Genomic DNA, 15494 nt, shown 5'->3' on the forward strand with positions numbered 1-15494 from the left:
ATTTTTCTTGAGTCTAGAGTAAGCACATCATCCCATTTTTGTATGTTAATTGTCTGCGCTTATAATAATAATAATAATAATTTTGTCCTGTTATAATTACATATTTCTTTTTATTTGTTGTTTAATATTTTCTATGGCATAAAATATGTTTTACAGAATTTGGAAGCTGATTTAACAGAGGCAAGGGGGCAAATGGAAATCTTACAAAGCAGATGCAATGATCTGGCATCTCAGCTGAGTGTTAAGCAGACTGAACTAACCCAAAAAGATTTGGATGTAGCTAGAGCTAGGTACGTATGGCACATTTTAAAAAGGGGGTTATAAGTATTATGATAATGAATGTGAGGAAATGTCAAATGGTTTGAGTTTTTAGGCTGTTTTGCACACTGAAGAAAGTTCAGAATACTGTTTATGCAGACTATCTCACTGCCTTTTGGCTTCTATTATGGACATTATTTAAAAATCACACATCTCTAATTAGCATTGGGTCAGAGAGTTCTCAGTCTCCAATGAAAGTCACAAAACATCAATATGATTAGTAACATAAGCAGTTAATTTGAGAGGCTAAATGCCTGAAACTGACAGAAGTTTGAAGCCTAACTTTCACTTTTTAATTAGAGTTAAGTCTGACAGGTCAGTAGGAATCTGCTGCTAAAGGTTTAAAATGTTGTGATTTCAGTTTTATCTGAGTTTTTCACATACTAAGATGGATCATGAGGATTAATACTGCAGGTATGAAATGTGAGGGAGATATAAGGCAAGTCTGAACCATGAAAGCTTGTGAAATAGGCAGAGCAAATTTATGGTTTGGCTAGTATGACTGTTGCTACACAGGAGCTTAGATCGGTGTAACTGGGTTCTTATGCTATCCCAGAAGAAATGTCCAAGCATAATTAATAACAGAAAAAAGAGGTAATGTATTGATTATGACAGCCACTCAGAACCCCTAGTAAATCTCTCACAAGCCACCAATCATAATGCCATTATTGATTATATCCCACATTAGGCATGTGTTATATGTGTCTCTAAGATCATATGTATAAATGTGATTTACATATGAACCCAAAACATGCACATGTGAGAGGTAGATCTTTTTGTGTGAGTCAAACATGCACTGTTCTGAAAATGTGCCTGAACAGTTTTAAACCCAAACATTCATAATCACAACACAGGCAACTCAAAAAGGATTTTTTACTACAGTGGGGTGAGGAAAAATTAGGTTTAAATTACTTGTTGTTGTTGTTATATCCCTTCAAGTCAATTTGGACTTATGACGACCCTATGAATCAGTGACCTCCAAGAGCATCTGTCATGAACCACCCTGTTCAGATCTTGTAAGTTCAGGTCTGTGGCTTCCTTTATGGAATCAATCCATCTCTTGTTTGGGTTTAAATTACTACAATCTAATAAATGCAGTGCAATATATTCATGGGTGCATTTTAATCCTAATATTCTAATACATTCTTACTCCTTAATTTAAAGAAATAAGATTCCCTTTAAAGTGGAAAACAAAGTGGTGGGGCATAATACTTTGTTAGGGAACTCCCAAGAAGATAACAGGTTCAGAGGATGGCAACAAGGATGATCAGGGGACTGGAAACAAAGTCCTGTCCTGGGAGGAAAGACTGAAAGAAATGGGCATGTTTAGCCTTGAGAAGAGAAGACTGAGGGGAAATGTGGTAGCACTCTTCAAGTCCTTGAAAGGTTGTCACACAGAGGAGGGCCAGGATCTCTTCATGATCATCCCAGAGTGCACAGGGTTTCTTCTCAATCATCCCAGAGTGAAGGACATGGAATAATAGGCTCAAGTTACAGGGAGCCAGATTTCAACTGAACATCAGGAAAAACTTCCTGTTAGAGCAGTACAACAATGGAACCAATGACCTAGAGAGGTGATCGGCTCTCCAACACTGGAAGCATTCAAGAGTCAGCTGGACAGCCACTTGTTGGGTATGCTTTAACCTGGATTCCTGCATTGAGCAAGGGGTTAGACTCGATGGCCTTATAGGCCCTTTCCAACTCTATTATTCCATGATGTTAAGAGGTGGAGGGAAAGAAAAGAAAGCTAATGGAAGATCTACAATACTGGTTATTAATATACCAATAAAACAAATGTACAATGTATCAGCAAATATTATGCTGTGGTTGATAGATGCCATGAACATGATGTACATTCTTAATTGCACCAACTTGCATGTTGATTGGCAGCTGCTGCTTATCTTATTTAAACTTTGGAAACCTACATTTCAGTTAAAGTCCCCTTCCCACTCTACTATGATATTTAGAGGTGGAGGGAAAGAAAAGGTGATCAGTCCAGTCATTGCTTTAAAGTTTAATTTCCTTGCTTTAATTTCCTTCCTCTCCTGAAATTATATGCTCTATTAGGCTTCATCACACAAAACAATGTTTAGCTTTTTTGCTTGGTCAGAAACATAATAAGGGGAACATCTATATAGTTGTGTATAATTACCCTTCCTGATCTCTCTTAACTTTTTGTTTGCATGGTAGGAACTGGAATAAATGTGGCTCTTTTGTATTATTTTGGCAAAATACTGTTGTAGCCAGTCTGCATATGTTCAGAAATGTACAAAACTGAACTGTGCGCCAAACGGATTTACAGCCAAAGCAACTAACCACTTAACAGCAACCCTGTCACCTATGCTCAGGTCCTGCTTTATCATTTAGACATTTACTTGTAGAGCATTAACCTCAAAATTTGTAGGTAAACGTATATCTGAAGTTTGAAATAGTGAGCTTTAAGGTCCCTTCCTTTTATAGTCTTTGTGAGGCTCCATTAAAAGTGCTAGGCTTTGAAAAGTATCCTGTGATCAGCTGCAGCATCCTGCTGCTTGACTGCTCTATCTCTTCTTACAATGTAATAACTGCACTTTCTATGAAAGTTCGCTCGGCAGGAGAAGGCCTTGACTTCAGCAGCTGTGGGAATGAACAGAGCAGCTGCCTGACCTAAAGCTCCTGTGTGTGTGTGTGTTTGTATGTGTATGTATGTATGTGTGTGTGTATATACATATGTTATACAGCCACAAGAGTTGTATATAGCCAACATGGATTTTTCGCATTCTGCAACGTTAAATACTCATGTGCCATTCTGCTGCTTCCTATAAGTTCATTTCAAAACAAAACCTTACAAAACTTATAGTCCTGAATTCAGAAACACTTGCTTAACAAACTTCTAAGTTTTCATGATGATACACACAACAGTCAAAGAGAATTGAGAGTTCAGAGTGTAAAACGAGAAAAAATCCAGACTCTTGTTCGACTTCTTTCTGTCAGTAGTCTCATAGTTTGTTGGAATTAATTAAAAATCAGCCATGTTCACAGAGTACCTGTAATCCTATTACTGAGCTTGTCCCATACTCTGATCTTTATCTTTTGCAGTTTAAATTTTTTAAAAATGACTGGCTGTTTTTTAATTAATTTAAGAAATTGTAACATTGGAGTCAGTGATAAGCACAGGCATGCTCAGTAAGAACCAGCTATCAGTGTTCTAAAGCCAGACTCACAGCTGTTTGGCTTGACTAATCAGGTGGCCACCCCCATGCCAGACCTTTATTTCACTTTAGACAGTCATGGCTTCCTCCAAAGAATCTTGGGAAGTGTAGTTTGTGCAGGATGCTGAGAATTGATAGGAGACTTCTGGTCCCTGACAGAGCTCCATGGCCAGTGTGGTTTAACATCAGTCCTCTTCTGGGGATTGTATCTCTGTGTGGGGAATAGGGCTTCTCCTAGCAACTCTCAGCACCCTTTACAGACTACATTTCCCAGAATTCTTTGGGGGAAGCCATGACTGTCTAAAGTGACATGAAGGTCTGGTGTGGATGTGGCCAGGGGCAGCTTTGGTTTAAACTTGGGTAGGAGACAACGTGTCTGCTGTAGAATAAAAAGTTGGGAGAAACGCTGAAAAAAAGTGATACTGTTCATAATGCTTTCCTTTTGGAAAGGAAAGGGGCTTTCTCTCTGACCAGTGCACATCCACCCACCCAAACTCCTCCCCTCCCCCTCCTTCCCCACCCTCCCCCAGGTCAGTTTCACCTATTCTAAGCACGAATGCATAGTAGTAAATCCCACTGAACTCAAAAAGCATGTAAATGATCAGACCTGCCCTCCCCTCCTTCCTCCTATCCTCTCCCTCTTGCTCCTTCCCTCCCTTTTCCTTTGCCCCTTCCACCCCTCCCCTTCCAATCCATTCCCTCTCCCCCCTCCTTCCCTCTCCTCCCCCCTCCCCCCTTCTCCTTCTTCATGGTCAGTCTTAAATATCCTAAGCATGATTGTGTGGAGTAAATTCAATTGAACTCAGTAAGGATACAAATGATCAGACCTTTCTTTCCCCTCCTTCCCCTCTCTTCTCCCCTCCTGTTTCCTTCTTTCTCCCCTCCCTTCTTCCTCTTCCACTGCCCACTCCAACCCTCCTTCCTCCCCCCCCTCATAGTCAGTTTTACCTATCCTAAGCATGATTGAATGAGAATAAATCCCAGTGAACTCAATAAGAATGCATATGGTCAAACATGCTCTCCTCCTCTCCTCTCCCTTCCCTTTCTCCTTCTCTCCTCTCCCTCCTCTGTGGTCAGTTTCACCTGTCCTAAGCGTGATTGCAGGGCAGTAAATCCCATTGAACTCAATAAGCATGCAAATTATCAATCCATTCTCAGCAAACTCACATGATCCCATTTCTTACCTTAAAAAGCAGAGAAATTCACTAATAGGCAAAAAAAAACCTTGTGGTTTAAGAACGTACCTATAGGCAACAGATATCAAACTTTAAAAAGCAGGGAAATTGGACAGCTCTAGTGAATGCACCAGGTGAGCAGGAAACCTGACCTCCTCTCTGTATTGTTCTACAAATTTGTAAAAATGCAAACAATATGAGTTGGTTTTTCACAGTCCAATCCACTTCCTGTGTAGCCTGGAATAATTTGGTAACGTGCCCCTGAGCATATTGTGAGTGGTGGCAACACCTGTAATCAGCCCAGATAACAGAAACAAGATGCAGAGCTTGGAAAAGTTACTTTTTTGAACTACAGCTCCCATCAGCCTAATCCAGTGGCCATGTTGCCTAGGGCTGATGGGAGTTGTAGTTCAAAAAAGTAACTTTTCCAGAGGTGTGCTGTGCTCATGTTGTTTTAGCAGGGAGGGAGCAACAATATTAAGACAGTTGATATAGTTCAAAGTCATTCTAAATATGTTTGATTTACTTTGCAATTTTAGTGAAGTTTTGTATATTTTATTTATTTATTTATTAGATTTATATCCCACCCTTCCTCCCAGTAAGAGCTCAGGACTGCAAACGAAAGCACTAAAAACACTCTAAAACATCATAAAAACTGACTTAAAATATATTACAATGAAACATCCTTAAAAACATATTAAAATGAAAAATGTTTTTTATTAAAAAAAAGCTTTAAAACATTTTTGAAAAGCCTTAAAACATATAAAAAAGCAGTTCCAATGCACATGTAGACTGGGATAAGGTCTCTAATTAAAAGGCTTCTAAATAATTTTACTTTGCTTCTGTTACTGTGAATATGTCAAGTACAGCAATACTTTGCATTATTTACACTAAAAAAACCCTCCAATTATGGAATATTGATACTGACTATTTTGCAGAATAGTCTCCAGTGGACATGTGGAGTGTCTCAGTTTGCACAAGATAAACCAGTGAGAGGTGAAATATATTCTAGCAAATTGCTAGGTGTGCTCTATGTTTTTAATTGACCATGCCCATCCTTCCTTAACTGCAGTGGTTTAGGTATAGCAGGCTGAACACATGTATCTTGGCAGGCCAAGTTTGTTTTTCCAAAACAAAATATATGTTCCATAAATAGCAACATATTGTAAGTCTGATTTTACATCAAACTGCAGTTTCAGATTCAAATGCCAATGCACCCAGAATAGAAATAGAACATAACCTCCAGTTTGAAACACAAAAGGCTGTCTTCAGCATCATATGACATTGGCCTATACAAAGGCTTTGAAATTAATGAAAATAAATTTGACACAGATTTCTAGGATGAATAATGAGAGAAATATAATTTTCAAGGTTAGATTCTCTGTAGAAACAGTTGTAACACAGGGAAGAAGCACAGTAAGAACACCAACAAACATACAAAAATGTAATTGTCCATCTTTGGAGATGCAGTCCTGATTACAACTGTTGCCACCACTCACCATATGCTCAGAGGCACATGTTAGCAAATACAGGAAGTGGATTGGACTGTGAAAGGCCAATCCAAGTTGTGTTTGCATTTTGACAAATTTGTAGGGCAGTACAATATCTCAGAGAGGAGGTCAGGTCTCCTGCTCCCCTGGTGCATTCACTAGAGCTGCCCAATTTCCCTGCTTTTTAAAGTTTGATAGAAATATCTGTGGGCTATAGGTACGTTCTTGAACCACAAGGTTTTTTTGTCTATGAGTTTATGTAGATAGATAGATAAATGAGAGACAGAGAGAGTACCCACTCCACCCCCCCCAGTCCAGTGCCCTGTTTCGTGGCTAATTAGAGAAATGGGGAGAAAGGGCACTAATTCTGTTGTAGGTATCCAATCTTACTGACACTGATTGTTGTAGAACCCAGGAGAAGATACTTGCTTCAGAAAGAGTGATTCAGAATAGTTTTTTCATTTGTGAGAAATGATTTTAAAAAAATCATTTTTTACCAGGGAGGTAAATCCACAAAGTTTAATTGGGAGTGATGATATGGAAAGTAGAGTCCACTGGATTTCAAAATCCTTAAACCAATGGCAAGTGTTCATCTATCCTTCATTCTGTGGCTTGCGTTTTTTTAGGGGATGCCTGAGGAAATGGTAAGCAATACAGAGTGTTATAAAACTAAATTGCTATGCTCTGAAATGCACGACAGGCCGTATTTTACCAGTGCCAGGAACCTCAGAACATCTGAAGAGCTACTAATTATGATATGCTCCTATCAGTGATTCAAACAAGCCACCCTTCACAGTATGGAAAATTAAAACAGACATGACATAACCAGTTTATGCACAACATAATTCCATAGTGTAAACTGAGCTATAAATACAATCAGAGTGGACTGCACATAGTCACATTTTTGGTATGTTCCCTTCTCATTCAGTAATGCCATGGAACCTTCCTGCTAAGTTTGAAACTCCCCCAAGTTTAAGTTTGGAGGGTTAATTATTTAAAAGAAAATATATTGTGGTATTTTAAAGACTAATTGTAGCATAAATTTTCATGGATTAGAGCCCACCATTACATGCATGAAATCACCCTGCGTAAGTGCATTTACAGGGCAGCCTTCAGTAAAGTTAAATTAAAAATTCATTTAGTGAAATAGAACAGAATAAAAACATGTCACAGAGATGGATAGCAGCTAAAAGGCCTTGAAAAATAAAAAAGATACTTGCCTGGTCCTGGAATGACATCCAAGTAAGTACAAGGAGAGCATCCACAGCAGGAGTGCCACCACTGAAAAGGCTCTTCCCTAATAGACAATATAGAATTGTCACAGGTTGTTTCTCTTGTATTTTTGGGCAATGTGGCCACACTGTTTCTTCTTTTTTTGCCTCTAAACCCATATGTTTATATATCTACAAACTGGGGATGATGTTTCCTGAGTTTGATGATGTTGGTATTAGTCCACAAGATTTTATGCCACAGTAAATCATATGACACGTCCTTTAATTTTTACTGTAGTAGAGCACCATGATTGCCCATATTCATACTGTTGAAAGGGAATTTTTCCACAGGTAGACTGCCATCAAGTGGGGTACTGCTGCCATCTAGCATCCGAAGGCAAGAATGCACTGAAAAGTCAAGACCTGGGGCATCCAGCCCCTCCCACTTCCAGTTTCATTCTTGCCTTCGTCCGAGGCGTTTGGATATTTCTCAGCATAGCTAAGTTTGCTATTTTATTGCTATTTGTCTCCTCCCTCCCTCCCTCCTTCCCTCCTTCCCTGGGTTTTGGAGTGTGTGGGACCTATTGTTCTTCCCTGTCTTTCCCTCCTTCCCTAATTTTTATTTTTTCTGGGGTTGTTGGGTAGCCTTGTTTCCCCCCCCTCCCCTGTTTGTTTGAGCAGCGGCAGCTGTCTCGTCCCCATTTGGGAGCCCGTGGCTGCGGCTCCCTCTCCTTCAGGCTTTGCCACTACCACCCCGTCCCTTGAAGCCTGTGTTGGCGCCGTCTCCAGCGCCTCCGTGACTCCCTCCCGCTTCTCCACATTTTTTCAGTGGCGCCTCATTTCTGTGGCCGGGAGCCTGCGGCTGCGGCTCCCTGCCCTCCTAGGCAGCTTGCTCTTTGGGCGGCTCTCCTCCGTTCCGGAGGCGGAGGCAGCAGAGGCATTTCTTGCTCCCCGGCTCGCCCCTGTGGTCTTTTTTAGCCTGCTTGCAGTTTTGAGTGCGACAAGGCCACCCCTTTTTTCTTCAAATGGCAGCGGCTCCTCCCGGCTGGCCATTTAGGGTTGCAGCTGCCCACTCCAGACTGCCATTGTTTTTTCCTGTTCCGGCTGCCAGTTTAGTTTAGTCTTCCTGCTTCTCGCGGATGCCTTTTTTGTTGTCCCCCCCACCCTTGTTCGGCTGTTCTTTGTTTTTTCACACCCCCTCAGGCAGACCCTTAGTGAGCCTCAAGAGCCTTTGCTTCTCCTTTATTCAGACAGCCTCCTTTTTGAGTATAGCCTCTGCATACTCCCTGCTTCCTGTAGGAACTGCATAGCCTGGGCATGATGCTTTAAAGCGATACCGCACCTTCCCCATTGTGTGCATGTATCTGAATCTGTACATGCCATACTGAGGTACTATATTTCGTCTGATGCACTAGCCTGGACAGTGCACAGCAGCGGTACCACACCTTCTCCATCGTGTGCGTGTATCTAGCTTGGGCCACACTGCATTTAACCTTTTTTCTTGGCTTGGCTTGGGCAGTGTACAGTAGCGGTCTCGCACCTTCCCCGTTGTGTGTGTGTGCTTAGCTTGTGGCCTTTACTGCACCTCAATTTTGTTTTTTTGGTGCCCTCATCTAATCAGTGCAGTAGCAGTACCTCCACAGTGGTCGTGCACCCACCTATTTTTGGTGCCATAGCGAACCAAACCTAATTTCTCTCAGCAGCCTAGCCTGCATAGCGCATCCTACTCTTCATTGTCACTCTACACAGGACTGATACCGCACCTTCCCCTCTGTGTGCGTGTATCTAGACTCTGACATGGCAGACCAGCAACCAGAGATACCACAAACTTCAGGGGTGAGTCAACAGCGCAATGCACCAACGCAACACAAAGCATCTAAGCACAATCATTCCAAGGCTCTCGCTAAGACTAAACATCTGTCGGCCCATAGTGCTCCCAAGCAGGCCCGATATGTCTCAGCCCCAGCCTTAGAGGAGACTGCTCAAGAAGCATTACCTGTTCTTTTCCAATCTCCCACCGGATCATCAGAGGATGAATTTGAGGGTTTCCCTAGTCAAACTCTTCGCCACTCTGATATTCCTCCAGCTCCCCTGCCCCCACCGGGGCAGCCACATCTGCCTCCACAGGAGCACATTGCACCTTCTGATCCTGCGTCAGGGCTACAGCTGACCCCAGAATTTCTGTCTCAGCTGCGAGAGGTACTCGGGTTCCTCTCCCAAGCTCATCCTCAGTCTCAGGCACACCTATTACCTCAGCCAGCAGCCCCACGGCAGTCCAGTTCTACATGTCAACCTGGCTGTCATGATGACGTCCCTCGCTCCTCGCCAGACCCATTCGATATCGCCAGAGGCAGACTTGGTGGTGAACTGTCAGGGATGGACGACTATTCAGCGTTTATGCAGCCAGATCCTGATGAATGGAGTGGAGACTCTGATCCAGATGAGGACTACTCCTATCGTCTTTTCGACTCTGCTGATTACCTCCCCCTTTGCCTCAGAGTGTTGGACACCCTCGGTATCCAACGTGCACAAACACAACCTACTGCCCCGCCTGAGAAGGGCGATAGAGTTCTCAAATCCCCCAGGTTAGCAGACCACTCTATCCCGGTGCCAAGGAGGAATGGGTCTGCCCACTGCGCCCACATTGCTTTTCGCTGCTAGCCAACAAACTCTATACTTTGGCTCCGGAATTCATGGCTTTCCTGAACCTCCCTGGAGTGGACCAACCAATTGCGTACTTGGGTCTCTAGGTCCCTTCTCCCGAAAGGAGATTCACAGTTCAAAGACCCCTCTGAGAGACGGCTTGACTTTGCTCTCCATAAGACTCACGAGGCCTCCGCCTTCTCCATCTGGGCCTCCGCTGCCGCCTCGATTTTCTCAAGGGCCTCCATGATGTGGCTCGATGACCTTTTGGACGATCCCAGTCCAGATCCAGCCACACTGTGAAAGTGCCTAGTCAAATTACATAAGGCGGCTGCATTCGTGGCGGACACCACTTTGGACACGACCCACCAATGAGCATGAGCCCTGGCTGCAGAAGTAGTAGCTCAAAGAACCCTTTGTCTCCGGCACTGGGATGCTGATGCCACTTCCAGATCCAGTTTGTCCATGGCTTCATACTTGGGCTCCCTGTTATTCGGGGAGGATGCTCTTAAAGCGGTCTTGATTGACCCCAAGGATAATCGGAAACCTACTTTGGCCACAGCCAGGACAGATGACCTCAGACCACTTCGACGGTTTACCCCTTATAGTTCCTTCCAGCCATTTCGAGGGGTGCGGCCTGGGGGCCGAGTCCGAGATGCCCGGACCTCCGACTTTCGCTCCTCCAGGGCACCCTGGCCCAGACAACGCTCCCAGGGTAGAGTCCAGTATCCAGGCTGACAAGCCCCATTCTCATCACATGGCAGAGGAATGCGTCAGCGCAGGCAGTTCTGATGCCATCCCTACTGGGGGCAGGCTACTCCGGTTCGCAAGTTCCTGGCTGGCCTTAACACCGGTCTCCTGGATCAGAAACATTTTCGTACACGGCTACAACGTAGAGTTTTTGTTGACACCCCCAGACAGATATTGCCCCTCTCCTGTCTCCAAATCACGCGGGAGGGTCATGCAGGATGCCCTATGTCATCTACTCGACATAGCTGCAGTGGAACCAGTACCACCAGCAGAAAGGTCGCAGGGCATCTACTCCGTCCTCTTTGCTGTCCCAAAACGAGACTCTTTGTGGAGGGCGGTCTTAGACCTAAAATTCATCAACTGCTTTGTCAAGTATCGCAGGTTCAAAATGGAGTCACTGGCATTGATTGTGGAAACACTACAACAAGGGGGTTTTCTGGCATCCATCGACCTGAAGGATGCCTACCTCCACATCCGATCTGTCCTGCCCACAGACGGTTCCTGAGATTTTCATTAGGCCAGCACCATTTTCAATACCAGGCCATGCCCTTCAGCCTTGCGTCGGACCCACGAGTATTTACCAAGGTGATGGTCACCCTGGTGGCCTTTTTCTGCCTACAGGGGGTCCACATTCATCCTTACTTGGACAACCTTCTTCTTCGAGTCCGCTCCATCGACCAGGCCAACAGACAGATCCATTATACTCTAGACGTCCTCAGATCCCATGGCTGGCTAATCAACTTCGAGAAGAGTCACCTACAGCCAACCCAGTGGCTCCAACATCTGGGAGCAATATTGGACACGTCTCGAGCTTTGGTTTTTCTGTCCCCAGAGCGTATTTCCACCATCCAAGACATGGCAACATTTCTGATGCAACGTTCAAGGGCAGATGTCATGTTTCTGGCAAAAGTTCTCGGGACCTTGGTCTCCACCATTCACATCGTCCCGTGGGCCCGACATCACACTCGGCCCCTTCAATGGGCCCTCCTACTTTTCCAGGCAGACATTGCCAATTCCAACCATCGAGTGATCCACCTGGAGCCATCGCTGCAAACATCCTTTCGCTGGTAGGCAATGAAAACACATCTCAGCAGAAGTACTCTATTCTGGGAACCAGACAGAGCCATAATAACCACAGATGCCAGTCTGACCGGCTGGGGGCCCCACTGCAATTCCAACTTTGTACAGGGCGTGTGGTCCACAGTGGAACAACGTCACAATATAAATTGGCTAGAACTCAGAGCCGTTCATTTGGCCCTGTGACACTTCCAGCCCCTACTCTCTGTACAGCATGTGCTAATCCAAACAGACAACACATGCATAAAGTCACATTTGAACAGGCAGAGGGGAACATGGTCTTGAGCCCTCCAGGCAGAGGCAACCCAAATTTTCGACTGGGCCGAGTTCCATCTACTGTCAATACAGGCAGAACATCTCAGCGGGGTACTGAATGTCACTGCCGATTGGCTCAGCAGGCAACATGTGAGTCTGGGGGAATGGAAACTCCATCCGGTGGTGTTTGATCTCCAGCAACGGTTCGGCACCTTCTCGGTGGATCTTTTCGCCTCAAGCTGCAATTGCCAGATACCTCACTACTTCTCAAGGTACCTGGAATCGACTGCAGAAGTGATGGATGCAGTGACGGCACCCTGGCCAGACAGTTTCCTCTACACATTCGCTCCAATATCTTTCCTGGGCCGGACGTTGAGGAAACTGCAGGAGGAGGGAGCTCAGCTTCTGCTCATAGCCCCATACTGGCCTCGCCGACCGTGGTTCCTGGACCTTCTCTCCCATCAGTCACAGACCCCTGGACACTGCCCGCTAGGCCGGATCTCCTCTCTCAGGGACCCATCTGGCACCCAGACAGCCTGGCTGAATCTGATGGCCTGGCTTTTGAACGGAGGCAGCTAAGTACCTCAGGATTGCCTAAAGGAGTGGTTTGCACGATACTAGCATCTAGAATACCGTTGACTACTCGTATATACCAGAGTACTTGGCTTGCCTTCTCCATCTGGTGCACCTCCAATGGCTTCCGACCTTCTCAAGCCACTGTACAGCACATCCTACAGTTCCTATATAGAGAGCTCCAAATGGGACTAAAACCACTTTGCGTTGTCATGCCTCCACAATCTCCTCTATCCTGTCTGTCTCCTCATTGGCTGCTCCCGTGGGCTCTCACCCACTCATCAAACGTTTCTTGAGGGGGGACGCTGTTGGGCTGGTGACCAGTAGGCATTACTGTCTCTAGTAGTTTTCCATGAAGCCTGCAAGTGTGAAGGCGTAACTGTGGTTAAGGGGGAGTTACGTCTATGCTCTGTCTGGGAACAGACTGCCAGGGTCGTTGCTATGGTAGCCATCTGATAGCGACTGGGAAAGTTCTAACAGAGTCTATGTGTTGTGCTCTTCTGAATTATGCCTCTGAGCTGAGAGGCTGTCTTTTGTGTTCATCTATGGAGAGAGATGTACCAGAAGGGGGGGGTGACTGAAGAATCTCTACATGTATTTACTCTTAAGCCTCTGGCCTTAATGTCTTAATAAAGACTCTTAACATGCTCTGAAGACGTTTTCTTGCTCAACTTAACTCCAACGTAATGTATGCTGTTTCACACAACAACACACAAACCAACAGTGGTAGCAGAGGATGGTTACGCTCCACAGCGCATTACACCGGAGTAAGTTGCTGGTCTGAACGGCAGACGGAGTTCCAGAGAGGGCAGCTTGATTGATTGAACCAGACGGAGGTGAGCAACATGGCTGTAAACCTGTCTGGGGGAGGCTTGCCGATGGAACGACTTAATGAGAAGAATTTTGCCAGCTGGAAGCCGAGGATGAGGGCTTTGCTGATAACAGACGATTTATGGGACGTGATTGAGGAAAAACCCCCGGCGGTACCAACCGCGGCCTGGAAGCGTCGAGACCAGAGGGCGCAGGCGTTTATTACTTTGGCTCTATCGGATTCTCAACTGATGTGTGTGAGAGATGAGCCGTCGGCTAAACAGACGTGGGACGCGTTGCAGGATTTGTCCCAGGAATGGCAGCGGAGGCAGGAGGCGCAGAGAGCCCAGCCGGTGGAAGCTGTCAGAAACAAGGAGGAGAAATGTGCCGAACCGGGGCAGGCTGCCGAAAGCAGACAGGAAAACAAGCGGGAGCAGCAGCGGCTGAAGTCTTGTTTTGCCTGTGGGGCCCGTGGGCATCTCCGTAAAGGTTGTCCAGTCAAGTGAAACTCCAGGGACGGAGGCTTGAAGCAGGGAAGTGTGAACTTTGTTTGTAAACAGAAGTCTAAAGACTTGGAACAAATTAACTTTATTGTCGACAGCGGAGCAAGCCATATACTAATTAAAGACAGGAGTCTGTTTTACACGTCTACAGATGAGCAGGACTTTGTTTTACTTGCTGATGGATCACGGAAATCCGTAAAAGCATGTGGTCTGGTTAAATTTGACAAGCTTGGACTAATGTCAGAATGTTTGTTTATTCCAGGATTGGCTCATAATATTTTATCTGTGAGAAAACTGTTGAGTTGTCTATTTTCAGTCTGATTTGATAAAGGAAAATGTTGGGTGCAAAGAGGAGAAAATGTTGTCTGTCAGGGTTTCATGACACAAGGGCAGTTTAAAATGACCGTGGGTGTGAAGTGTGCTAATGCCTTGAGTTTAATGGGGCGGAAAGGGAATGACCGCCAGAGCTGTAAGAAGACAGCTGTTAAAAGCACACAGCCACAGTATTCATGTAATGCAGTCAGGCTGATGCCTGAAAGAGTGCATCGCAGCCGAGTTTACAAGCCACAGGGTAAGAGACGTGGCAAACGTGCACCTAGAGCACAAGAGAATGCATATTTCAAAGTTTGGTGTCCAGAAACACAGCAGTTAATTCTGAGCAGAAGCATTAAAGTCTCAGAAAAGCCTTGGGATCAAAGGGAGACAGTCCTTCTTACAGAAACAAATGACACACAAACACAAACACGAACACCATCACAGAAATTTCAGCCAGATGTTAACGTTAAAGTGGAAGGTACACAAATACCTCTCAGAGATGCTTTGAATGAGCTCATTTCTGAAAAACGCAGATCAAAGAAACGAAAAGCTGAGGAAATGGAAGCTCCTGTGCAGGTTGTGCCAAGCACAAGCACAAATGGGGGGGCAGAGAGAGCCGAGGCTCTGGTTCCTTTAAGACGCTCCACGAGAGCGAATTTAGGCAAACCGCCTGACAGATTTACTGTGGGATTAATAACAAGTCCTGGGATGAATAAAGTTGTAGACATGGATCCTGAGACACTTTATTTGACATGTGTTGAACCAAAGTTTGAGTGAATAAAGTTTTGAACTGTACTGAGAAATAAAGTTTTGAACTGTACTGAGATGTAAGTTTGCAATGTACTGAAATGTATTGCAAGAGGTATTGTAGAAATGTATGACTGTATGACTATGTATTATGGAGATGTATTTCATGTGTATTTTGCAGTCTTAATGGAAAAAAGGGAGGCTGTTGGGCTGGTGACCAGTAGGCATTAGTGTCTTTAGTAGTTTTCCATGAAGCCTGCAAGTGTGAAGACGTAACTGTGGTTAAGGGGGAGTTATGTCTATGCTCTGTCTGGGAACGGACTGCCAGGGTCGTTGCTATGGTAGCCATCTGATAGCGACTGGGAAAGTTCTAACAGAGTCTATGTGTTGTGCTCTTCTGAATTATGCCTCTGAGCTGAGAGGCTGTCTTTTGTGT

General features: G+C 44.8%; 1 protein-coding gene across 3 annotated transcripts in view; it reads left to right on the forward strand.

Moving 5' to 3' along the window:
- The window catches only part of CNTLN (centlein), a 268051-nt gene that overhangs the window by 53927 nt on the left and 198630 nt on the right, over positions 1-15494 (forward strand). For all 3 annotated transcript variants that reach the window (XM_061630573.1, XM_061630579.1, XM_061630586.1), the window contains exon 6: positions 157-290. In XM_061630573.1, the coding sequence (XP_061486557.1) occupies positions 157-290 (134 nt within the window). The remainder of the gene's footprint in view (positions 1-156; positions 291-15494) is intronic.

This window comes from Rhineura floridana, chromosome 1 (assembly GCF_030035675.1).
Source record: "Rhineura floridana isolate rRhiFlo1 chromosome 1, rRhiFlo1.hap2, whole genome shotgun sequence".
Taxonomy (NCBI): Eukaryota; Metazoa; Chordata; class Lepidosauria; order Squamata; family Rhineuridae; genus Rhineura; species Rhineura floridana.